Below are 27,348 nucleotides of genomic sequence, written 5' to 3'. Positions count from 1 at the left end.
AAAACTCGAGAGATTTCGAAAAGTCTACTGTATAGACAGAAACTAACAGGGGACCGAGTATTCTACCCCTTGGGCTCCCTTGTTGATACACCTACCTTCGACACACTGTTATCGATTTTGACCTGTTGACTTTATCCAGACATGTAGCGTCCTATGAAGTTCACACCTATTCCAAAATAACGTAGCTTCAAGAACTACAGTTCGTGATTCAATGTATTAAATGCCTTATTGAAGCCCCATAAAATCAAGACTGTGGTATGTTTTTCATCAGATGCTTTAGCTGTAGCTGTTTAGGTAATGTGTTCAGTAGATGCTTTGGGATTATCAGAAATCCAAGTAATGAACATGGATGATACATATTAGGTTGTTTCAAAAGGCAACCGGGCTAAATCATTACAGCAGAGTGAGGAAAGAGACGAGTGTATCGAAAAGCGTCAACAGAAGTCGACATTGTCAACAGCTGAGTTCCGATCCTGCTACGACAACGCCCGTCCGCACATTTCACAAATCACCGTCCGAAAATCAAACGAATAGAGCGTCAAAGTTGTGCTTTACCCACCATACTTCCCAGACCTCTAGCCAATCGACTACCATCTTTTCAAGCACTTCGATAACTTTCTCACTGGTAGAACCACATCGAAAATAGTTGGTGTTTTTTCCTGATGAATGATGTGAACACAAATCGTTCATCAATGATGTCGTTGTGTAATGATGACAATTAGATCATCTCCTTCCAAACAAACTTAGTTCGTGAACGAGAGACGAGAAAAAAGCCGCAGAAAAATTTTTTCACTCACTAACTAGTTTTACTTTGGTCTAACCCTCTATCTAAATATTATCGATATATTCCATAAATCATTTTGGAAATATTATTTGGTGGTCCCAAATTCAAAAATGAAAAAGCATCAGTTATAGTATTTTGATGATCCGTGCATCAGTTTTTACACGCTTTATATTAGCTTCACCTGTATGTATGTATGTATGTTTGTAACTCTCAAGCTCGGGGTCTGTATCTGACAGAAATACCGACATTATTGCTTAATCTATTCGCGGGCAGATGGCGCTGCACGAAAATATCAATGGTCATTTTTCTAAACAATATACGGCTGATTGATCCCCAAGTTTAAATAAAATAAATATAGTTTATGAAACTAAAAAACACGCTTTTAAAGAACATCGAACTAAAAAGTTCAAAATATTTTTTTTAAATAAGCTTAAAACAATAACGAACGAAAAATACTAGTATTATTGTGAAAAAAGCGTAGGCGCTTTGTGCCATATTTTTTCTATATCACGCGCCCCTTGCTTTTTTCCAATAATATAGTATTTTTCGTTCGTTATTGTTTTAAGCTTATTTAAAAAAATATTTTTAACTTTTTAGTTCGATTTTCTTTAAAAGCATGTTCTTTAGTTTTTTAAATATTTTGATAAATATTTATTAGAAAATTGTATTCAATGTAAAACCAATTTTTCAGAACTACTGCCTTATTGATGATTTTTGGACCAACTAACCTCAATTCTAGTTGAGATAAATAAACAAACTTACTGGACACACTTCTTTTATATTTGATTTAGAATTTTCGTAAAATTGACTTACTACATAAAACACTGATCATAAAGTAGATAAGATACATAAAAACCAATTTTCTAGTTACGGTCGGCCCCTAAAATATGATTGAAATATGATCTGAAATCCTGGATACCGTTTTTTTCTTGTAAAATCTTGTTAACTCCTCAATAAGAAACCTTAATGACGTTAATTCTGTCATTCATTTTAACTTGGGTATTTTCAAAAAGGGATTTATTTTCCTTACATGTATATATAATTTCACAAACACTTTGTATATTCAAAACTCCAGTCATCTGAAACGAATTCTCACAATACACCATTATGTACTTGAGTTCAGATTGAAGCAAATGTGTATTGAATGTTTCCCCCATTCAATAAACAACTTCTTTGTTAATTTGTAAACATTCTCATGTCTCTAAATAACTATGGAATGCGACTTTGAAATTGTTTTGTAAAAGAATCGGATATATTTAGGCATCTGACCGTGAACTTGCGCTCTCCTTTCAGTCATTTCCTTTGATTCAGCTTTGAGTACTCAGGGTCGATAATTTTTGAAACAAAGAAAAACAGTAGAATGAAACCCATTAGAAAAGAAGTAGAATATGATAAAAATGAAAGGAAAAATAAATTACGGGCGATCTGAGTTCGAGAAGTGGGGGGGGGGTGAGTTATCTCGATTTCCGGCAAATCTACAAGTCCTAGGGAAAAAAGTTGAAAGGCAAAGTTGTAGGTAAAAAAAAGATCTACAACTTTTGTATTTACAATTTTTTCACAAAACCCAAAATTTATGTGAAAAATTCAAATAACAATGTTTTTGGTTTTTTATCTTTCTTTTTCAAAAAAAAACAAAAAAAATTTTTTTTTCAAGAAATTTGGTGAAAACTTATTATTTATGTCCCAAATACACTGTAATTTATTTGATTTGAAATATTTGTTTTGTCACCTTATTTTGACTTGATATCAAAAAAGCACCCTAATTTTCAATCAAAAATTCTCGCGTCAAAATATCAGCTTGTTTCAAAAAGTCGGTGTGCTTTTTGTTCCTTGAAATCTCTACTTTCTGATGGTGTAAAAAATATACATTACTATAGTAAATGTTCTGAGAAAATACAAAAAAACGAAATCATTATGTACAATTTCATCAAAAAAATGTGATTTTTGCAATTTTATTCAGTCAAAAAGTATATTCATTGAATCCTAATTACATTAATGTCACTTAAAATCCATAAAATATAAATAAACATCTAAATCGTATTATTCTTAGAACTTCATTCTGATTACGTTATTAATTATAATATTTTTAAAAACGTTAATCTCGTTATTGTAACAATTTAAAGGATTAACTGTCTCAAACAAATTCATTTCTAACAATATTTCACTATCACAAACTAATTTATTTTCAACACTTAGCAACTAACGCTTAATTCATTTCCACTATTTGAATTACTTGTTTAACCGCTAGATTCACTTTCTGAACTCAACTGCCCTCTTTGGACGAGAAGTCGGCCTTATATATCAGTAAGGATCATTCTAGAATTCTATAGTCGTTTCGGTACTCAACTAGAGCACAGTATACTATATACAGTAATCCCACTTCGGGTGATTTTTGGTTTGAATTTTCTACACGCAGACCCAGGAGTTGCAGTCTCAGGTCTGCGCAAACGACGAGTTCAAGACAGGCACGCAATCAAAGCGTTTAAACACTGCTCAACATAACAAATATTCATATAAACTGCTCAAAAAAATACAGTCGATGAAAACCATGTTGGGCACCTAAGAAAATTGTACAAATGATAATTTTGCATTTGTGTAATATTCAAGTAACCCAGATCATTTCGACAATGATGAACTATGTTTCAAGTAGATTTTAAAAATTCATGGGATCGGATGTCACAAAATATACTTTAATTTCAACAAGAAAAAAGACAAGATGAAGAACGAGTTTTGTTATTCATGAACCATGGTACTGTGCAAGAGCTCTCTAGGAGGAATAACGAGTCCCTGTGTGTATACAACCGTGATAGCATGGTCTGCACTGATGAGGAACACTTCAAAACGGTTCGCAGTTGGTTCCTTGTTCGAATCAGGCGAATTCCCACTATTTGTCCTAGAGAGCTCTTGCAAAGTTGTTTCTTCAAAGTGAGAATCTTTGCAATTATGTCTGAGGCGACTTGGATTCCGAAAGGTTAACAGTCGTAAGGTATTTTTGATAGTCAAATTTACATTATATAAGAAGTTGCTGACTAATAGGACATGTTTCATTTAGAATAACTGTTTTTAATCTACGCAGCAACTTTTCGGGGTTGATTAGACATCTAGACTTGTATAGATTCAAATATCAACATTTGTCAATATATGTCGAGTTATTAGCTAAAGAAGTAGTTGTTTTCTGTCGGAAAACATATATAATGGACTTGGACTTGTCAGTGATTTTATTATCAATTTTTACTTGTATAAAAGCTGGAAGCAGCAAAACAACCTATTATCTTACAGTGTAAGTAATTCATAACTTCCGACTCCGAAAACTCTCGCATACATTTATAGTTAGTACATACATACAAAAAAAATATTTTTGTATGATTGAACACTACATACTTAATTACTTTTTTACTTCTTCAAGTCCTGAATAGTAACTACATAATTCAGAAAGAATAGGCTCTACAGATTCCTTAATCTTGAGTGATGAATTCGATTAGGAATATTTTTAATAATTGGTCCTTAATATAATCGAATCGGCAAACTCGTCCGCCATCTTGAATTCTCCAATCAATAAATGAATATGCTATATTTGGCCGCAAAAATCACTACAAAGAAATTTCGCATGGATTCGTACCATGGTTCATGAATAACAAAACACGTTCTTTATCTTATCTTTTTTCTTGTTGAAATGAAAATATATTTTGTCACATTCGAATATGAACATCTGCCGATTCCATGAATTTTTAAAATCTACTTGAAACTTAGTTCATCATTGCCCAAATGATCTGGGTTACTTCAATATTACACAAATGCAAAATTATCATTTGTACAATTTTCTCAGGTGCCCAACATGGTTTTCATAGACTGTTTTTTTTTTGAGCAGTTTATATGAATAGTTGTTATGTTGAGCAGTGTATACACGCTTTGATTGAGCTTGTAGGGAGAAATGTCATTAGTGTCAAATACGTCATCATTATAAAAAATGAAACTCCTGGACACCGACATCAAAGGGACCGACGCTGAGTGAAACTACTGTATACAGAAATACTGTGACTAGAGTTTAATCGGCGGTTGCCGACTGCATTCCTTTTGTGGTGATGTCATGTGTTTTTTTCGCTGGCCGACATATCGACAAATACATTATCTTGAATTTTAATCACTTATCCATTACTATTTTCTCTTTGATGGCATTTCTTCACCGTTAGATTCGACAGACTAGTTGATTTTCGAAATCTTCAAGACCATCACCTTCTTCGTTCCAATATTAATTCCAGTCTGCATTGGTTCTTCATCCATAATTTCATCTGAATCATGAACTTCCTCGTAGGTATTTCTATTCATCGTTGGATGATTTTAGAGAGGTGGATGAAACATGTCTCAAGCGTTTAAATATATCATGCTCGATAATGATTTTGTTGACCCTAATCGTAAATTACTTGGTATGAAATTACGAATCGAATCAATCGTAACTTTCGATGAAGGCGAAGTGAAATTATGTGAACTATGAGGAATTCTCGACAGACGGGAAATATTGACCTAGCCCGTACCACTACCTACTATGCTTGGGATCAATCCATCCAAAGCCGTTTTTACTCGCTAGAAATTCCAATCATTGTCGTGGTAATGGACGTGCTCTATCGATTACAATGATTCAATAAATTCGCTGGATTCCGTTTGTTGAAGGATGATTACGTTTTCACATCTACTGGTTTTGCTATACAGGGTGTACAATACATTCGCCTTCCAAAGCGCAGTGTATTGTCTGGCTAGTATATCACTGGAGATAGTCAACTTTTCGCGATGTTGACAATAAGAGACGAAAGATCCTAAAATTGCATCCTTCTTTTCAGGTGAATCAACAAAAACATTTATTGAAGAAATATAAAAACACAGAAAGTATTCTCAAAAAATTATTTCCCCTCAGATATAATAAACTTGTGCCAGCGTTTTTCCAGTCCTGGAAGCAGTTCTGATATGCACTTTTTGGTATGTCCTTGAGCTATCACAGCAATTAGGTTTTTATCTCATCAACCATTGCAAAATGCCGTCCTTTCATGGGTCTCTTCAATCTTGGGAATAGAAAAAATCGCAGGGGCCAAATCTGGTGAATACGGTGGCTAAGGCAACACCCAGAGTCTAGGTGTTGCTCACATACAGTCTTTAATAATATCACCATCAGTGAAAGGTTTTGATCTCTTCGCGATTTCTAATGCAACATTAAAACTTCATTTTAGCGCATTTTCGCTCTCAGTATTAGCTTTAGTAAAGATTGATTGTTGACCTTGAAGTTCAGATTTTGAAGCTGACAATTCTAGTTTTTTTAATGTAACAATCGAATTTTGATTTATGATTCGTCTCATAGTGTCTTCAAGTTAAACTCCTTACAAACAGCAACTGTTTGATTGCAAATCAAACACAGTGGTTTACCTTTCCATTCTATGAAAAATTATGCAATTTCCCATTTAGACTGAAAACTCTGCACTCACTCGCAACTTTACGTTTTTGTGCGTTTGTTTACGACACAAACAAATTCACAATAACCACTTTGCAACTTGAATCCTTCTCCGACCGTATCGCTTCAATTACTCGACTCAACAGACCCACGTGCTCGATATTCTTCGATTAAGTCAGGATGGAGCCTAGCTCCCGTACCCTTGTGGCTGGGGCTTGCCATATGGACAAATGTGACACAATTGAGTTTGAGATGGTGGCATGAATGTCCTCGGACATCAGTAGCGTCCTTCACGCTGAACCCCTACCTGGCCGGGGTGAGTAGATGAGAAGATTGTTCGTCCGTTAACGGAGGACATGATGACCTTATTCGACAGAGTATCGGTGCCTTCTGTATCGGGAGGGGTCGTGTACAGTATAATCTATAGCTTCTCTAACTAACTCAGACCCACGTCGCGCGGACGCACTCCTTTTATATCGATAAGAAAGGTTCTAGTCTAGATTCAAAGCGCGTGGAAGATTTTATTGTTCTCAACAAAAATAATAGAGTATTTTCGGTTGTTGCTAAAAGATGGCGTTACTGTCTACGATTGAGTTATTTACTAGAAGTAAATAGGTACCTAACTAACACTCTCTCACTTGCTAGGCAGGCGCTTCTTTCTGTGACACATTGTGATTCGGCCCGGGGGCCCGATGCGGGCCGGGTTCACCTTATTTTTGCATGGAGGAAGAAGTACACATCCATGTTGCTTCCTGTATGAATGCAAGGCTGTAAGAACTCTGGAAGTCACCTGATTTCCTATAAGCTCGATGCCAACCTCAAAGTTGTGCGAAGCTTGAGGAATGTGTCTCAGAGCTTTTTCTCCTATCAATATTTGTGGACGGGAATGATATCAAAATCCATCAAACAATTCAAGGGACAGTTTTCCAAATAATCACGAATAACTGAATTTAACCAACTTAGTTTTGAAAAAGATTAGGGAATAATTCATTTTTAAGAATTGATTAATGAATATATAAATTGTTTTCCAAAAGAATGGGCAAGCTTTCAACTTGTATAGGCAAATGTTCAACCACCCTTTCTTTCGTTTCAGTTTCTACGATGTAGGTATAAATAGAAACCAGTTATCTCCGGATGTGTTTGTGTGAGTGTTTCCGCTAAAAGGCGAGTAAAATCCATGAACTGAACAATGATGTCTATTTTATTTTAAGGGGATTCAACTTATACGAGGTTTGGTCAAAAAATAAGGTGAACGTTTGAATTTCGCGGGCTACCTACATTCGATTAGCGTTTTTAAGTCCTCAAAAACACTTGAATTGTTGACAGCGACATACGCTGATTCTACTCTGGAGTAAGAAAATTGTTTACAAGTGTTTACACAGAAGGTCGAGAAGATTTCAATGATCATGCTCGCCATGGACGCCCAAGCACATCAACAACCGATGAAAATGTTGAGAAAGTGAAGAAAATTGTTATGGTTGCTGAGGATGTCGGCATATCGGTTGACTTATGACATGCAATTTTTTGGTTAATATTTTTTAAAATCATTTTGGGATATTTGAGTATTTTTTCTGTTTCATGTCAACTCTATATTTTGGTTTATATTTTTTGTAAAGCTTTCTGGGATATTTGAGTATTTCTTTGGCTTCATGTCTCCTTTATATTTTGGTTAATATTTAAAAAAATCTTTTTGAGGTATTTGAGTATTTATCTGTTTCATGTCAACTCTATATTTTGGTTATTAATTTTTTTAAAGTTTTTTGGGATATTTCGGGATATTTGAGTATTTTGTATGCTTCATGTCTACTCTATATTTTGGATAATATTTTTAAAAATCTTTTTGGGGTATTTGAGTATTTTTTCTGTTTCATGTCAACTCAATATTTTGGTTATAATTTTTTAAGCTTTTTGGGATATTTCTGGATATTTAAGTATTTTTTCTGCTCCATGTCTACTCTATATTTCGGTTAATATTTAAAAAAAATCTTTTTGGAATGTGAGTATTTTTCTGCTTCATTTCAACTCTACATTTTGGTTAATATTTTTATAAAGCTTTTTGGGATATTTGAGTATCTTTTTGGCTTCATGTCTCCTCTATATTTTGGTTATAATTTTTTTAAATTTTTTTGGGGTATTTGTGTATTTTTTCTATTTCATGTCAACTCTATATTTCGGTTAATATTTTTTTAAAGCTTTTTGGGATATTTCCGGATATTTATGTATTTTTTCTGCTTCGTGTCTTCTCTGTATTTTGGTTAATATTTTTTAAAATCTTTTTGGGGTATTCGAGTATTTTTTTTTGCTTCATGTCTCCTCTATATTTTGGTTAATATTTTTTAAAATCTTTTTGGGGTATTTGAGTATTTTTTCTGTTTCATGTCAACTCTATATTTCGGTTAATATTTTTAAAGCTTTTTGGGATATTTTCGGATATTTAAGTATTTTTTCTGCTGTATGTCTACTCTGTATTTTGGTTAATATTTTTTTAAAATATTTTTTTGGTATTTGAGTATTTTTTATGTTTCATATCAACTCTATATTTCGGTTAATGTTTTTTTAAGCTTTTTTGGGATATTTCGGGATATTTAAGTACTTTTTCTGCTTCATGTCAACTCTATATTTTGGTAAATATATTTTAAAACTTTTTAAAATACATAATATTGAAGAAACTACCTTGATCTTCTCGAAATCTTCAAAAGATACACACACCATTGTTCAAATTGTTACGGTTGCTTGTACGTACTGAAGCTTGAATCATTATAGTTTGTAATAATACCTTAATTAGTTCTTCCTATATTTGACTATAATTAAGAAAGTTTCAGATCCGTGAAAATCACATGGTGTGACTATTGTTTGGTAAATATCCGTTAAATAGATTGAACATACAGTTATGAATGTTAAATATATGATGAACTGGACACTTTCAGATTCATTATCGGGTGTAATCATTGAAATTGAGATTGTAATCATATATTTCCATAAAGCGTGGAAAGAAAACGTTACAGGAGCGCATTCTGTTATGTTTATGTTCAAATGTGGGTATCTGAGAAATGGTATTAAGATTCCAGCTGCATTCTTTCAATAATAGCCCAAGCCACTAGAAATTTTCGAGAGCCTCTTACCGACCCTTTAGAAGAACATTCAATTAGTAGCAACAAAATTATAGGTAATTCGTATTCATGGGTTATAATCGATGAAAAATGTTTTTCAATTCGCATCCATAGTAAAATATTCAAGAAGGATTGCTTATATTGAGTAGGTCTTGCTGCTCAGTGTGTTACAGCTTCTTACCAGACTACAACAAACGTAAAGTACAGAAAAGCTTGGCAAATCTGGTTGTGGCTCTGAATATTGTATGTTCAGTGGATTAGCCGGCGAAGTGGGACGAGAGCTCATTAACATCGAGGAACTTGTGTAGCGAACATCTTGTTAGTGCTGTGATTGGATAAATTATTCTGTGTGTTGAAATGTGAGTTATTTGTTGTCTTTGAAAATATATTCGAAAACTAAACTGTAAAACAAGGTTCTTAGTGGACAAAGCAGAGAAATTGTGAACAACGTATTGAGATTTATGCAAGCGGAAGCAACGGCAGAACGAATAAGAATTCCTGTTGCGGAGTTAAGATGGAGTAGTAGAAAGCCAAAAACTTTCTTTCCCAAAAAATTAATCACTCCTAAAAATATAACCCTTTCAAATCTAATAATAATAATAAATGTAATTGTAAACGATATTATATTTCAACTTTGAAGGTTCAAGAACGAGTAGCTGAGATCAAAGGATTATCCGTGCAAACGAAAAGTCAAATCAGAGATGAAAAAATAGAAATTGGTAAGAAAAAAACATTTTCAACTGCAAACAACAAGAGTTGTATCAAAAATTCTAGAATTGTGATGGTTGATGCTGATTAATTTCATTTCCATATCAAATAGAAACGAGTTCCTACGCTTAGGAAAATTCATAAAACTATTATCCGAGATATTGACTATATTAGGTTAGCAAGGAGACCTTGCGAAAAGAAATTCATAAACTTGGATTTCGATGGAAAAAAGTGAAGAGTTATTAGGAAAGTACTGATAAAACGCCAGCCTATTCGACCACTTAAAATAGAATTCTAGGTAGTGGAATAGAATTCTAAGTAGTAGAATAGGCTAGGTCGAGTAGGAATAGCAAATTCGGACCTCTAGACACGAGAGTCACTTTTTGGCAGCAAATCGTGTTGTACGATTACCGCCATATCGGTTAGGTTAGGTCCAAAGTGAGTGGGTTTATTCAACCGTCCACCGCAACCCGGAAGGGTTGGCCCATACCTATTGAAACTCGACCAAATAAACCCAGCTTCTTAACGATGCCGATTAGTTTGTATGGTGAGTGGTCTTTCAGGTCAGATGGCAAGATGGCTAAACTCTACCATATCACTTGAAAGATTACGTAGCAGATAAAAATGTTACTTTCAATTTCAACGATGTCATGCAATATTACGACGATTTTTTGAGCAGTTTTCTTTCGAGCAATGGAAGATTTTATGTCAAATGAACCCTTGACAGACATCATCGTGTATTATTGATTTTCATTATGATTTGCAATATGGGGATGACGTTGCAGAGCATGAAGGTGGTAATCTATCCGGAATCGATACACTTCCTGACGAAAACCCCCAATCAACAGTAGGCGAAATATCATATTGTATTCTTTAGTTAACCAATCTTCGAAAATATTGTATGAATATAATCTTGATGAAAATGTACGTACGTATTGATTGCAATTATATCTTATTATCTCCTAATCTTTCAATTATTTTCCAGCTGCACAAACGGAAGAAATTGGGTTCCTGATTCACTGGTATATGTGAAGTTGTCAGCACTTGACCAATTTATTCAGGATAAATTTCTCTTCCCGATTGTACTTCCTGATGAAAATTAGTAGTGAATGGCCGCAGGATGATATGCGGTCACTAACGATCCCCTTGGGGAACTGGGCGAAACCTCATTGTAATCAACCTACCTCTGATAATGCAGGGCTCTGCCAGAGGTGATCAACTCTTCCCTTGCTACTCGTGGGAACACACATGAATGAAACAACAGAAACAACAAAAACAAAAACCAATCCCGAGTCTGGACAGAAGTGCTCACCTCAATCTAAGGCGGTGCCTTGAATAAAGGCAAGGAACCGGCTGCCCCTGCAGGAAAGCCCCCTCACTTGTGCACCTCCACGGAGGGAACCACAAGAAGGTTGAAGCCACGCAACGACAGTAAAGAGATGTCTCCTAGTGACCTGTTCACCTTCCTGGAAAGGATAGGATGGCCCTAGTCTGCATTTTCGATTTTCAAAAATTCTGACTTGGAGATAAGCAGAGGGGAGGATTCACGGAAAGCTAAAACTTTAAGTTCACTTTTGGATCGCGAAATTAATTTCCTAACCAAGGCCTACAGAGTGAACTGAGCTAATAATTAAGGACCACGGAACCTAACTGATGAACCGCACCCTAGGATGAGGGACGTCCGCAGGATATGGATAAAAGGTTTCGATGTCCTGGAAATGTCCCAACGGTTACGTTGAGTCGATAGCCCAAAGACTGATCTAATAATGTCTTGACCCTCCCAAATTTATTCCTGATACACCTCGGCCAGTTAACACCGCAAGGTTAGCCGGATGCCTGGGGCTGGGCAACTTTAGTAGGGACCTACTTTTTCTAGATTTGATTTGCTGTACATGGGAACATTTTTGAAAATCTGAGAAATCTGAAAAACTGAAAACTGAATTCTTGGGAAGGGAGTTACATCAACAGCTAGTATATACTAATTCTAAAACATTTTGCAGTTTGGAAATCGAGGAAAACCCAAAAAATTCGCGGATGAAAACAATTTATATAGAAAAATTACTCAAAATACATTTGTTGTAAACTACACCTCAGTTTTGATCTCCACACTATTCATCGAGTAACGGCCGAATCAATCAGGAAAATACATTTTTAGTCTTCACCCAATTGTGTATTCCAAAGTAGTCGGAGCTCGCAAGATTTAGAAATACTTCTCTGGCTTAATCACGCTAAAAATAGAACAAATTATAAAGCAAATGATTTATAAAGCTGTGCGAGGGTCATTTGCCTTGATTTCTAATTTAAGATCTTCTGGGGGATTTTGTTCAACACACTTTGTTTTCAAGGCCGTCTACAAGGACAATATAAAATATTTATTTTATAAACTATTTCGAAATTGAATTTCAAAAACTGTGCCCACTGTAGAGGTATGAGGAGGGACGATGGCTGATCGGTTAGCACGTACCCGTGCTAAAAATTGCACGATAAAATATAAAAACTCCTTAATCCTTATCTCGCACTAGTTTCGACTACTAGGACTGTCGTACTAAGGAGGCGTCAGCAGGTTGATGGATCGACAGGTTTTTTAAAAATAAATGATTAGACTGCTTCTACCATTGAAAAATAATGTCAAATCTTCAAGACGTATATAGAAAGTGTATAATTGTTTATAATTCTTATAATAAACTCAAAAATTCGTTTGTTATCATGTAAAGTTGTTTTGAAAAATAAGAAGCTGAAAACTTATGTTTGAATTATTACATTCTAACAAAACCGTTTCCACATAGCGAACTCTGTGTACAAAAACATATTCAAAACCCCAAAACCATTTGATTTTTCCGCCTGCCGACGGGACATTTCGATTTTGACAAAAACAGTCGCCCGCGACACAAAATATTCAAAGTGTTTCTTATTTTGACAACTCAAGTTTTTTGTTTTATCGAAATCGAGACAGTTGCTGTTTTGTCCTTTCGGTGGAAATCCGCCTTAACATTTCGAAATCTCATTCTGTAGATCCTGCCGAAAGGAATTTTTTCAAACAAAATGTTCTTTTGTTTCAGATCTGCCAAAGGAGTTTCTGCAATTATGAACGGAACGGATCATACGAATGGTGGTGAATTGAACGGCTGTGGAGATATTATTACGCAAAATCAACAGAAAGGTTGCTGGACAATCGGTCTGATCAATTCTAAATTTCGATATCTCACCGCAGAGACCTTCGGATTCAAAATAAACGCGAATGGAACTTCTTTGAAAAAGAAACAGATTTGGACTTTGGAGCCTGATACAAGTAACGCAGGAGACAGTGAGTACCTTTTCGGAAATAAAATTAGTCATCTGTACAGATCTATGCAATTCCGACTAAGTACTCCATTGTATTAAGATTCAGCCAGTCCGAAGCCCGTATGTAAGGGTTTACTCTGCAGATGTGCAGGATAAACCACTTTTTGTGTATTTTATGCAGGACTTGCATGTCGAGCATATAGTTGGTTGTAGTTCCATCACCGGTGATCTTATATGTATGTGTGCTTAGCATTTTAAATGTAGGATTACCTGTCCGATGCCACAAATGTTTAATTGGACTTCTATAGATGACTTTGTATGGTATCTTACTAACAAGTATTACATATCCTTATATTTTTGACTATGCTACCCTGGATGATAACCAGCTCCCCAGAAACATGCGAATTTGGTTTGCTTCTAGAGTGCTTTGGTCGTTAAACCGACTGATCTCTGGAACCTTCATATCTGTCATGCAATTATGATTGGGTCAATACCTAGTGGCAATGATGAATCCCTCAGTTTCCGACTTAACCCTCCTACTCTGAGAATAGTAAAGGTTAGATGGTTTAGGCCGAATTTCTCAATACTGAAGAGTCAGATTCATATATTCACTACTTATGTAGAAGCAGGAGTAATGTTGACCTCTTGCTGAACGGATTCCACCTCGGTAACCAAGGTACTGGTCACCCCGCTCAATGTCAACAACAATGCCAAGTTCACCAGTGAAGCTGAACGCTCTGTTTCTTTGCCATGGTAACTACAAATGCTAACAAGAGCAACAGTTGAGGATAATACGCGTTTTCTAGTGGTGTGCATGATGATCAAGATGTCTTTTCGTAATTTATTCATAATATAGCTAGGTGGCGTAATTCATTTGTTGAAGAGCATGTTCTTCTTGCATACAACTACTTATCTCATTATGCTGCTAATTCAAATATGTTAAAATACTGAGATGGCTATAGATCATTTGCTTCCCGCATACGTGGTCATATAGGGAGTTCTATCATCAATGACCTATTGAGAAAGTCTAGAATTCCAGTAAATTATTTTACTGAAAACACAATACTTGACTTCTCTTTCCAACAAGATGTCAGGATAGCATACTGTATCTTAATGAAGATCTGGGAAAATTTAAGTTTGGTGGGACAGTACCCAGTGAAATGGACACTCGACAGATCTAAGAAGATAATTGTGTCAGAAATCGGAATAATAATATCTGGACAAACAATTTCGCTGGCTCTGTCAAATCATAGGGGTGTCAAATCATAGCAGTATATTTCGGCACAATCACGGTTTTGGCGAAGAGAAGACATCTTTGATAGTCTAAGCCTAAGCATATGATACCGAAAAAAGTTTGAGAAGTTTCCCACTTTTTGTAGATAATTGCACTGATTTACCATGCTTGACTTCTATTAGGGTGGTATATGCTGTCCAGAAAAATAAGGTAAATTTTCATTTTTCTCAAGAAATATTCATTTATTCGTCGGTTTATATTCTGTCCCCTCCAAAGTAGTCCCCCTCAGATATAATACACTCAAGCCAGCGTTTTTTCCAATTCTGGAAGCAGTTCTGATATGCACTTTTTGGTATGCCCTTGAGCTGGGATTCTCCTTAATCGTCGCGGTACGCCGTCCTTTCATGAATTTCTTCATTCTATGGAACAGAAAAAGTCGTAGGGGGTCAAATCTGGTGAATATGGTGGCTGAGGCATGATTACGGTGTTATTGGTCAAAACATTGCGAACAAGCAATGACGAGTGAGCAGGTGCATTATTGCGATGCAAAAGCCTTGAATTGTGTTTCCACAATTCGCATTGCTTCTCGCAAGCGACGCATAACTTCAAGATAATACTTTTTATTGACCGTGCGGTGATTCGAGTAGCTTAAATAACAATTTTTTCTACTTTCTGAACATTTTCATCGATTTAATATTACTGGAGTTTTAACCCAACACCAATCCGTTATTTGTAACACCTCGACACGTGTTTCAATGACCAAGTGATCATCTTCAAGAGAAAGATTAAACTAGTGTTTCTCGAGGTGTTGAAAATAACGGTTTGGTGTAGTTTAATCTTCTCTTTTCTGAGTCAAAATACAAACACTGTATGTCACTTTCAGCATTTCAAGTGTTTTTTAAGTACTTAATTCCATTTTTTACACAAAATTTTATACAAAATTCTTTCATCCATATTATTCGATAGGAGAAAATAGGCGCAAAACATTTCTTACTTTTATGCCTCTCACCAACAAACTAAACATGTTGAACAGTTGAAACTGTAAACGTATGTTCAAAATGAGTGTACCAACATTAAAAAATGAAAATCGCTTATCGAATGTAGCCCGCGAAATTTGAAGATTCACCTTATTTTTTAACAGTCCACTATGTATAATTTGAATAGCACTATTGAAAAAAAATATTTATTTTGAGAACGGTGCTCTTGTGGACTCCATTTTTGTATAATCGCCGTTTTCAGAGAATCTTGAGGATTTATCTGCACGAGCGGTACATAAAAATTCGGACATGTTTTCGGTAAGAACGATGCTGTTTTCACCAATGACTATTCTACAATCTGGTCTGGTAAAGCAAAATCTTGTCAACCCATTAGAGCCCTTCGAACCTCCTCCGGAGTTAGTGAATAAATCATTTAATAGTTCTCAACTTGTCGAAGCTTTCTGTAGAAAGTAACCTTCACAAGTCCTATCTTAGAGATGTCGTATAAACGTTTCAGAATTTTACCCTTTTACCCTCGACTACTTTTAGAGAAAACAATATCCGAACTGATAGACCGTGGTTAAATGGAACTTATAGCCAAATATTTCGTCAGCGACATTATCAGTGGTATGTGCGAGATATAACATTGGTCTTCGCTGTCAACGCACTTACCACCGATGATGTCTACCGCAGTAGTAGAAGAAACGTTTGGTACTACAAGTTTCATTCGACCACGGCGTATAAACCTGAATTTTGTTTTCTCTAGTCGTCACTCCGGCGTGAAAGCCTATGTTTGAAGGTGATTGACAATGTTTCGTGATGAATTTCACTAGTTCGAACTTCCATTGTCTATTATATAAAATGATTTGAAATCCCTGAAACAAGTAAAAAAGAATAATTAAAAAAGAATAGTTGAAAATAACAATTATATTAAGCAACAATAAACCTGAAATGAAATGATAGTAAAATAACCTACAAGTAAAAATATAATAATTGAATAAATAAAAATTAAAGGAATGCAAAAAGAAAATAATAAAAATAAAAAAGTGTAGAGATTCCAAGTCACGTTAGTTCACGACGTTTCGATTGTTGGTATCTACAATCGTCTTCGGGTGATGACTGGACTGATTCCTCCGAGAGATGACTATTTTATAGGTCGTTGAAATACTTTCACTTTCTCTACTTTCCATTTTCCGCTTCACTGATTCCGTGAGAGATGACCGATTTGGCGGGAGTTGGTCATTTCTCGTTTGATGATAGGTTTCCATATGTTTCGTATATCTACGCTGGCCTGGCTGAATACGTTGTTGGACAACATGTATGCGGCTTCCTTAAATTTTCTCCTGAACCAATGTTCCTCTCTGTGCAAGATCTCAGCTTGGGACCACTCGATGTTGTGTTGATGGGTCCAAACATGGTCTGCTATTCCTGATTTGCTGGTTTCTCCTCGCTGTGTGTGCTTCTTGTGCTCGGCAATGCGAATATTCAATAGCCTCTTAGTTTCACCAATATAGGATTTTCCGCACTCACAGGGTATCCGGTAAATGCAATTCTTGGAATCGCAGTCCGCGTTTGGGGGCCTGGTTTTCGTGAGGCTGCTACGGATAGTGTTACCGGATCTAAAACAGGTTCTAATGTTGTACTTGGAACCAATTCTTCTTATCCTCTCCGATAATCCTCTGATGTAGGGAAGTGAAAGCACTGGTTGTGACGGCTTCTCTTCCTTGCGAGGCTCCTGCTGTCTTTTGGCCAAAGTCTTTTCTACCATCGCTTTGGAGTATCCATTCCGCTGAAGATCACTTTTGATGATGTCTAGTTCCTTCTCGAGACCTTCCTTTGTATTACAAAGCCCAAAAGCACGGTCTAATAGAGTCTTGATGATTCCTCTTTTTGTCGATTGATGGTGGTTGGATTCGTGGTTCAGATACTGTCCCGTATGAGTGGGTTTTCGGTATACAGATGTTTCCCACTTAGTGTCGGTCCTCTTCACCAAAACGTCTAAGAATGGCAATTCATTGTGGATTTCCTTCTCCATTGTGAAAGTGATGGAAGGTCTCACGCTGTTGATGTGTTTCAGAAAGGCGTCTAGTTCAGTATTCCCATGGTTCCATATTATGAAGGTGTCGTCAACATATCTCAACCAGACTCGAGGTTTCTTGTGGGCTTCTTCAATGGCCAGAGTTTCAAACCACTCCATATATATGTTGGCTATGACTGGTGAAAGTGGCGATCCCATTGGCAGTCCCTCATCTTGTGTAAAGAATTCGTCCTTCAGTTGGAAATAACAGTTTCGTACACAGCATCCTAGTAATTCCATAATTACTTCTATAGGTAGATTCGTTCTCTCTTTCAGGTTCCCGTCTTCGGATAGCTTTCTCTGTATGATTTGGAGTGCTTCTTCGACCGGAACGTTGGTGTAAAGGCTTTCCACGTCGAAACTAATTAGTTGATCTTCCTGTGTGACTTCAATTGACCCTAGTAGTTCGACAAAATGTCTTGAATTCTTCACAAAAGACGATGTTTTCCCTTGTAATGGTTGTATTAAGGGAAGTAAAAATCTAGACAAGTTTTGAGTAGCCGAATCTCTGGAGCTGATGATCGGTCTAAGCGGAACGTCCTTCTTGTGGATTTTGGGTAGACCATACAAGTGAGGGGGCTTACTGTGGTGCGGTGTTAGGCATGATCTTTCCTTGTCCGAAAAATAGACTTGGTGTTTTTTCAAAATCTGGTACAACTTCCTTTCGATTGATGCAGTTGGGTCCCGTACGATCTTTGTGTATCGTCCCTTCTGCAGAACCTCTTCGATCTTCTGTTCGTAGAGAACGGTATCCATTACCACAGTAGCGTTTCCTTTATCTGCAGGTAGGATCTTAATGGTGTTGTCTCTACGTAGGCCGTTCAGAGCTCTACGTTCTTCCTTGCTGATGTTAGATGTTGGAACTGGTTCTCGATCCAACTGTTCTCTAATTTTCCATCTGAACTCTTCTGCCTCGGTCTGGTCAATGAGGGAACTGGTGGATTCCACTGCAGTAATTATCTCCAAAGTGGGCACAGATGTTGGCGTAATGGCAAAATTCAGGCCTTTCCTCAACAAGGATTCCTCTATTCCCGTGAGCGGGCGGGAACTCATGTTGATGACGTTGGTGGCTTCATAGTTGTCCTGTTTTCGGTCTGTATTTGGGCATTGTTTCCTCACTAACTTCCCCCACTTTCTGTTGTGGGTATTCTCCATGTCTTGGCGGATCTTCAAGCACGTCCTTTCAATCTTGGCAAAGATTGGTCCATGATCATCTTCCAATGTCTCTCTTCTTATTTCTTCGAATCGTTCTGTGGCATCCTGCAGCAAAGTTGACCTCTTCCAACGGTGATAATTGATTTGAGACCTTATCAGTGCTCGGCTGGCGCGTTCCAATATGCGTTTAGCTCTCTCTCCTGGGATTGGCGATTTCAGTAGAAAACCTTTGGGGATGATGTTATTGTCTCTGGCTCTGCACAGAAAACTGAGGTGAGTTATTTTCAACTATTCTTTTTTAATTATTCTTTTTTACTTGTTTCAGGGATTTCAAATCATTTTATATAATAGACAATGGAAGTCCGAACTAGTGAAAGTGAAAGCCTATATTCTTGTATTGACCACTGGTCGCCTATTCCGCGGTCTTGATCTTAACTTCCATTTTGTACACATCTTTCTGATTGGTAAACCTTTCAATAGCGTTGTACAGGGTCTTGAGGAGCACCTTGCCTGTTCCGATTGCTTTCTTTTACCGTACCAATTCATGAAGAAGAGGAGCTTGAAAAAATTGATAATGCAATACACAGTCATTCAGTGTGCAATTCTCATATTTGAAAAAAAAAATTGTCAGATACTTCCACGATATCAATCCACATGAGATCCAAGGGCATCCAGTACATATATACAACTACAACCTTCATATTCAGAAATTCGAGGAAATAAGTAATACAGATACACGATATGGTGACAGATTTAGAGCACAATTTTTTTTAAGGGAATATTTGAAACATACCTTGAAGAGTTTATGCCATAAACCATCTTCTAACAATCGATATCTGTGAACCGAATTGAAAAATTCTTTAGGAAATGTCATGTCGTTAAAAATTTTCCGCCTATTCTCTTCAATTCAGTTTATTGTAGCTCCAGCAAACTTTGAAATTGTTCCACATGCTTTCCAAATGTAATTCATAATTTTTGTTTTGGTTTACACTTGTTGGTTTATTATCTAAAGTTGAATGTACTTCTCATTTCCAGGCCTCATCTATCTGCGCTCTCACCTGGACAAATACCTCGCCGTCGACTCTTTCGGTAACGTGACCTGCGAGAGCGACGAGAAAGAGCCCGGTAGCAAGTTCCAAATCAGCGTAGCTGAAGATGGCACCGGCAGATGGGCCCTCCGAAACGTCGTCCGCGGTTACTTCCTCGGATCCTCCGCCGACAAACTGACGTGCACCGCCAAAGTACCGGGCGATTCTGAACTGTGGCACGTACATCTAGCCGCCCGGCCCCAGGTCAACCTCAGGTCGATTGGTAGGAAGCGGTTCGCGCATCTGTCCGAGAATTTGGACGAGATTTACGTTGACGCCAACATTCCTTGGGGAGAAGATACGCTTTTCACGCTGGAGTTTAGACATGATGAATCTGGGAAATACGCAATCCACACCTGCAATAATAAGTACCTTTCGATGGGAGGTGAGTTTTTCAATCAAGTTCATTCATTTGTAACTTGAACCTTCAAGGTTATTAGAAAGTATACAACATTGCGTTGAATGTTGGTTAAAGGGTTGATAGAATAGGGGAGTTCAAATTTTTCTCGCTGGATAATCTAGCAAAACTGTGGGGTTGCCTTGGCACATATTATCTTGAACATGTTGCTGTCAGCAGGCGCATTTTCGATAATGTGAGGGGTGTTGTCTTTTCTAGAAATTCAGTCTTCAAGTATGTCCTCTTACTATATGTAATTTTTTTTCCTTATGCGAGGAATTGGGCGATTTCGGATATACGGTCGGTTACCTCGTTCACGGGCAGATGAGGCAATGACAAATATGTTGTTTATCGTTCGCTTCAGCCTTGTTCGAAAAATGATACTCTGAAAGGAATTCGATTTTTATTGAATGGGAAATCATCGACTTCATGTTGATATCACGTAGATACCCTCCTAGTGGATATCTAGATTCTCACCCACTATTTATGCATTTTACTGTAAATGCATAAACATGTTTAATATTTTTCTTGGAAAAATATTTTACATAAAACCTACCAAATATCGTAACGAGTACAAATGCAACTTTCCTGAAGTGTAACTGTTTCTAATTTTTTTTTCTTCTGTTTTGCTCAGGGTTTTTTATCTTTACCACAAAGAGGAGCTTTAATTACCAATATAAATAATTTGGGATGTTGATACGGTCCAGGAGACCTGTTTATTCTGGGACTGAAATTGATGGCATGAGGTTAATTTTGTATCATCCCCATCATCAAAAGCCAGGTCCAGTACATTTTAATATTTTCATTGATTCCACAACCAATCGTTCAAAAGAAATCCAATTGGACATTACCTTATTCGAAGTGAAAACCCTTACTGAGATGTATTTCTCATTTTTTCATTTATGAATGAGTTCATCAAGTTAATGCAGTTTTATTTTCTATATAGATACAAATCACGATATTTTTGGAAAAGTACAAAATCTGTATGTACTGAAATATAGGTATACACGAAGGTAGAAAAAGTACTAATGAAATTTCTATATTAGGAAAATAACAAGTGTCTTAAACACCAACACGAGGCGTATGAAGCGAGAGGGGACCGCAGTAATTCCTCGACTCATCAATTTTGATGATAACATGTGGGTTATGTCCAAAGTAAGTGGGGGTATTTGACCCTCCACCCCAACCCGCAAGGGTTCATTATGGCTCACACCTTTTCACACTCGACCAAATAAACCCAGCGTCTTAACGAAGCCAATCAGTTTGTATGATGAGTGGTCAGATGGTAAGAGTACGGCTCTGCCGAACTCTAAAAACCTAATTCGATCCCAGCGGGGCAGGCACAAAGTATGTGCTCTGTTGTTTCATCATTTTCCAAGCAGAGGCGACACACACTGTCTTCCGACAGTCCGAGTCTCTGCATAGGATGATTCAAATGACAGTGACCTGTAAGAAGGTCTGTAAGACATCGTAGTTTATCCCCACAGTAGTCCAACAACTGTTTGGATTCAAGCTTCGAAGGGTGAATAAACGCCTTGGAGTGAGCCAGTCCTGAAAGATTCTGCCAGAAATCCATAAATCTTCTTGTCATACAGGTGTTCAATCTTTCTTTGACGAAGTCCAAAGCGATGCCAATGACAGGTTCTGGTCCGATGAAGCTGCTTGCAGCACCCTCTTGTGCAAGGGAGTCAGCAGCCTCATTGCCTTCCAGGCCAGTATGGCCAGGAATCCAGACCAGAGACAATCTGTTGAGTCTTGCTATCGAGGAGAGTCGCTTTTGGCAATTTTCTACCAATTTAGACGTTGCTCGGTAGGAGCCAAGAGCTTCCAACGAAGCTTGACTGCCCGAGAACATTTTATTGACTTATGTATGAGGTTGGATTCTTCCAATCTCTCGGCACACAATTCAATAGCGTAAATTTTCGCTTGAAATACAGTCGCATAGGTTTCTAGGCAGGTTGATATCTTTGTCCTGGATCTGCGACTAAAAATACCTGCACCAGAACTGGAGGGTGCTTTCGATCCATCTGTGAACCAACAACTATCTGCTCTCAATATTTCCTTCTCCCGGAGGATCCAGTCATGTCTACTCGGGAACAGTTCTTTATAAGGCAGTTCATAGTTGTAGTTGGAGGCATACAGTCAGAGGTTATTTCCAGAATGCTGTGACTTCCAGTCCCAACCAACAGTCTGTTGCACTCTGCATTAAATTGATTTGTGCAGTTGGCAATGTGCACAAGTCTATATGTAGTCCATCTAGCCTCTCTTTCCAGAAAAATGTAGAGAGGAGGTAGATTTAGAAGGATCTCCATGGCCGCTGACGGTGTAGTACTGATGGCACCACAGATGGCCAGACAAGCCTGGGCCGTTCGCCTGGGCCGTTTTCTGTAAAGCCTTTGGCCACCAGGCAGTTGTACAATAAGTGATCATTGGTCTAACAATCATTTCATAAATCCAATGGGTTGGTTTGGGAGCTAAACCCCAACTTTCACCACAAATCCTTCGACATGTTCCTAGGGGCAGTCTGGCTTTGTGTAAAACTTTTTCCAAGTGAGCGTAGTAGATGAACAAAGAGATTTTCATTACACCGGAAATTCAACTAACTGAAGCAAGGTATAACGGTCGAAAACGGTCGAAAACACACGCAAAACGATCGAAAACACACAAAAAACGATCGAAAACGCACGAAAAACTGTCGAAACAAACGCGAACGCGTGCGTCTTCGATCGTTTTGCGTGCGTTTTCGATCTATTTGCGTGCGTTTTCGATCGTTTTACGTGCGTCTTCGATCGTTTTGCGAGCTTTTCCGATCGTTTTTCGTGTGTTTTCGATCGTTTTGCGTGTGTTTTCGACCGTTATATCTTGCTTCTGTTAGTTGAATTTCCGGTGTAATGAAAATCTCTTTGTTCATCTACTGAGCGTTCCAGGTGAGATTTTTATCAAGGACAATGCCAAGATATTTCACCTCCGTTCCAAATGGATTGACCTCACCATTAAGGAAAGTGGCGGTAGATTGTCCAATTTTCCCCTCCTCCTGATAACATGTATGTAATAAGACAGTTGTTAGTAAGACCTGATTTGGAAAGGATTCATATGCATAACTCCTAGGCAAAAAAATTTAGTATTTAGGTATTCTGCTGTTTCCCTCATAAGGATACCTCTGAGCAACACCAACATGCACAGTTGTAACAATATGGATATTGACATTTCTAACTCTTTTTTCTGGGTCAAAATAAGTTGCCTCTGAATCATTTTATGAATTTTGTCGTAACTACAGTATGTGGTATTCACTTGGTGCTGTTTTATTTACAAATCATGACTCGCGACCAATGAGTGGTTGAGATCCTGGGAACTGGGTATAGAAAATATATAGACCAAGTCACGTTGGCAGCATTATTGCAAAACTTTCAGAAATGAAACACGGCGTGTTTCATAAAGAGACGAGATATTTGGAACAACATGAATTTTTGAATTCCAGGAAAGTTGGTAGACAGTTGCAACAAAGACTGCCTCTTCACTGCCGAATACCATAGCGGCCAGTTGGCCCTTAGGGACCGAAACGGCCAATACCTGAGCCCCATTGGATCCAAAGCTGTACTCAAAACACGTTCAAACACAGTAACAAAAGATGAACTTTTCTCCTTGGAAGATTCTCTTCCTCAGGCTAGTTTTGTTGCAGCGCTGAATACCAGATTTGTGTCTGTCAAACAAGGTAAGTCACTATATTTAATTCCACTGTATAGTTTCTTGCATGCTTATTGATCAGGCGAGTACAAAACTGCATTACCATTATATTACAAGTAACAAACAAATGGGTTTCATACCTTATGTGTTGTGAATTTTAATGAAAATTCGGAATGCCCAGTACTAGATGTTTTGATACACTCTTGGTGAGACTTAACAAAATGTTTGATATATTTTCAAGATGTATATATTACGTCTCTAACGTTTTGAATAAGTGGTGCCGCTTCGAATCGAATTTATTATACTTCATTGTCTTTTTTTGGTTTGAAACTCCGCTAAATAAACATATCGATACTATTGGTACATTATCTCCTTCTCTACTAAATTCTTGGTCCAGCTTCCATTACGGCGTTATATAACCAGCACTTTTCTCATTACATAACGAGATCTTCGTCCGAGGAGTACAGAAGTCTTGCTTTTCACTATACTGTACTCCTTGTAACACTGTCCTTGTTCGAGTACTACACTTCTTGGGTTAACTTAGACTGCTGATATACTTAATCTGACCTCCTACTCCCAGTTGGACATTCGGTCCACTCCGGCCTCGAACCGGCGTGAATTAGGGCAGGTGTGTTATATGTTAGATGTAGAAATATTTTATGAAGACTTCAAAAGTCAGTGTGAGTCACTTGTTGACTCAATTGCACCAGAAAGATCATACACTTTGAAGTCGAATAGTGTACGATGGTATGACGAGGTTAAAATACATTGTGACAAAAGAGATTGGGCTTACAAGATGTTCAAAAATAATAGAACTGAAGAAAATTGAAACCACTATAAATTTCTTTGAAATAAATGTGTGAATTTACTGAAACTCAAAGAAAAAAACACTATTATGATAAAATTTATCAAAATAGGTCAAATCCGAGGATTATGTGGAAAACACTCAAACAGCTTGTAAGTCCGAAAACTAATAGCAATACGTTTACTGTTGGTATTTATTTCAAAATAAATGGTCAGTCAGTCATTCATAAAAATAATGTAGATATTGCAGAATCATTTAACAATTATTTTATTGATAGCTTACAAGAAATTGTGAACACTATTGATCAATCTGATTCACTTCATGAGAACAATGTTATATCGATTAACAACTCCTTCGAGAAATTCAAAGTTTTGGAGTTAGCAGATCTGTCTAAATTGATCAACGGAGTGGAAATGAAATACAGCAGTGAAATACTCAATTGCAAACTTATTTAAAAAAACGGTTGGTGTTATAGGACATGCATTGTTGCATTTTATAAATACATCTTTGAGCACTGGCAGATTCCCGAAGGAGCTCAAGACCAGTGTCTTTGTGCCAATTCAGAAAGTCCCTAAGACAAATAAATCCTGGGAATTTAGACCAATCAACACTTTGCCTTGTATTGAAAAAATATTATAACTCGCAGTTTATAACCAACTCATTGAGTATCTAGAAAATAATGATATTTTACTTAAATATCAGTCAGGTTTCAGAAAACATCATTCATGTGAATCTGCATTACGAGTCACAATATCAAAATAGAAAGAATCAATAGATAATGGACATTATATCATAGCCGTATTTTTAGAGCTTAAAAGAGCCTTTGAGACAATTGATCGTCACATATTACTAAATAAACTGCAAAGTATTGGTATCAGAAAAACTGTTTTGTTATGGCTGACTGATTATTTATCACAACACAAACAGGTAACCAAAATAAAGGATTCAGTGTCATCATCTCGCGATGTCATTTTCGGGGTACCTCAGGGGAGTGTTTTGGGACCTATATTATTTTTAATCTACCTGAATGATATAGATACCATCCATGGTTGTGATTCCATGAACCTTTTTGCAAACGACACTTTGTTAACAATTTCAGGAGATAATATAGAAACAGTAGCTGATCAAATGAATAATGAACTAAGAAATGTTTTCAAGTACATAAAATATATGATCTTATCAACTGGTTATAAGCTATCACTCATCAACAATCTCAACATGAGATTGCAAATTGCAGGTGATGTAATAGAGTTCGTAAGTGAATTCAAATACTTAGGTTTCATGGTGGATAATCGTTTATCTCTTCATGCTCATTTTGATTATATATATAGAAAAATTACTAAAAAAATATATTTTTCTCAAGAATTTCATCTCAGCTTTCGATGTACTCAAAAATTATATTATATAATCGTATAATCCAACCCCCTTTTGATTATTGTGCTAGTCTGTTATACTCATTTGACCAAAATAAGGTATTGGCTTTACAAAAGTTACAGAATCATGGAATGAGGATTATTTTACAAGTGAATAGGTATTCTAGTATATCAAACATGTTAAGTACATTGCAATGGCTGTCTGTTTCCCAGAGACTGTACGAGTTAGCAATGATATTCATTTTCAAACTATCACATAACCTGCTAACAACTTATTTTGAAGAATTCTGTATATATAAATATCAAATCCATAACCACTTAACAAGAGCGAGTAGCTCCCAAAAATTCCACCTTCCTCGAACTAATTTGACTAGTACGATGAAGTCTTTATTTTATAAAGGTTTGAATGAGTATAACAAACTACCACTTTCGTTGAAAGGTTCAATAAATGTTTTCCAATAAAAAAAAAACTCATGAATTATATAAAATATCATACTTGATTTTCTTTTTTCTGTTTGGTAATATATTAATTATGTATATCCTCATGTTGAAACCATTCTGCAATCATTGAAAAACGGTTTATATATTTTTTTCTTCTATCATATCATCATTTTTGTTATTTATGTCATTTATTTATATATTTTCAAAATAATGTATGTATATTAGGATGTCCTAAAGAAATCAATAAATATTATTATTATTATTTATTAATTCCTTATTTGCACTCGCACGTGGACAACTGGTCCACCCCGACCTTCAACCAGCGTGAATAGTGGTGCTATTTCTTTTTAAACTACATAATTTTTTTGAATTGAAGGGGTTATATTTTCAGGAGTGATTAATTTTCAGGAAAGAAAGTTTTTGGCTTTCTACTACTCCAGTAGTAGAGAGTGGTGTAGTAGAAAGCCAAAAACTTTCCCAAAAATTTATTTATCTTTTTTACTATACTATAATCATTAGGATACCGAACTTGTATCTGAAAAGTTTTAAACTTTTAGTATTCACACATGTTATGAGTTATAATATAATATACGTTTACTAGAATAAACATTTTTCTTCAAATATACATTTCATCTGTCGATATATAATCCCCATTCCTCTGAAAATCGTTTCGCCTGCTTCAAAGACGCTGTGGAGAAAATGATAGTAAACCGCATTCTTGAGAATATCTCGCTTTGCAGATGTTGCACTCGCAGAAAGCCGAAGGCCTACAGCTCATTGTAAACATTTAATTTCT

The 27,348-nt window shown here is 36.6% G+C and overlaps 1 protein-coding gene across 1 annotated transcript in view; it reads left to right on the top strand.

The window, feature by feature from the left end:
• The window catches only part of singed (fascin domain-containing protein singed), a 78,923-nt gene that overhangs the window by 12,944 nt on the left and 38,631 nt on the right, over positions 1 to 27,348 (top strand). Inside the window, 3 exon segments of the mRNA XM_023159863.2 lie at positions 13,099 to 13,343; positions 19,800 to 20,237; positions 23,728 to 23,961. Coding sequence (XP_023015631.2) covers positions 13,124 to 13,343; positions 19,800 to 20,237; positions 23,728 to 23,961 — 892 coding nt within the window. The 5' untranslated portion in view covers positions 13,099 to 13,123.

The sequence above is a fragment of the Leptinotarsa decemlineata genome, unplaced genomic scaffold (assembly GCF_025532065.1).
Source record: "Leptinotarsa decemlineata unplaced genomic scaffold, Ldec_3_MD MMD2_tig00000010_RagTag_RagTag, whole genome shotgun sequence".
NCBI classification, from domain to species: Eukaryota; Metazoa; Arthropoda; class Insecta; order Coleoptera; family Chrysomelidae; genus Leptinotarsa; species Leptinotarsa decemlineata.
This window is presented reverse-complemented; position numbering and strand designations above follow the sequence as displayed.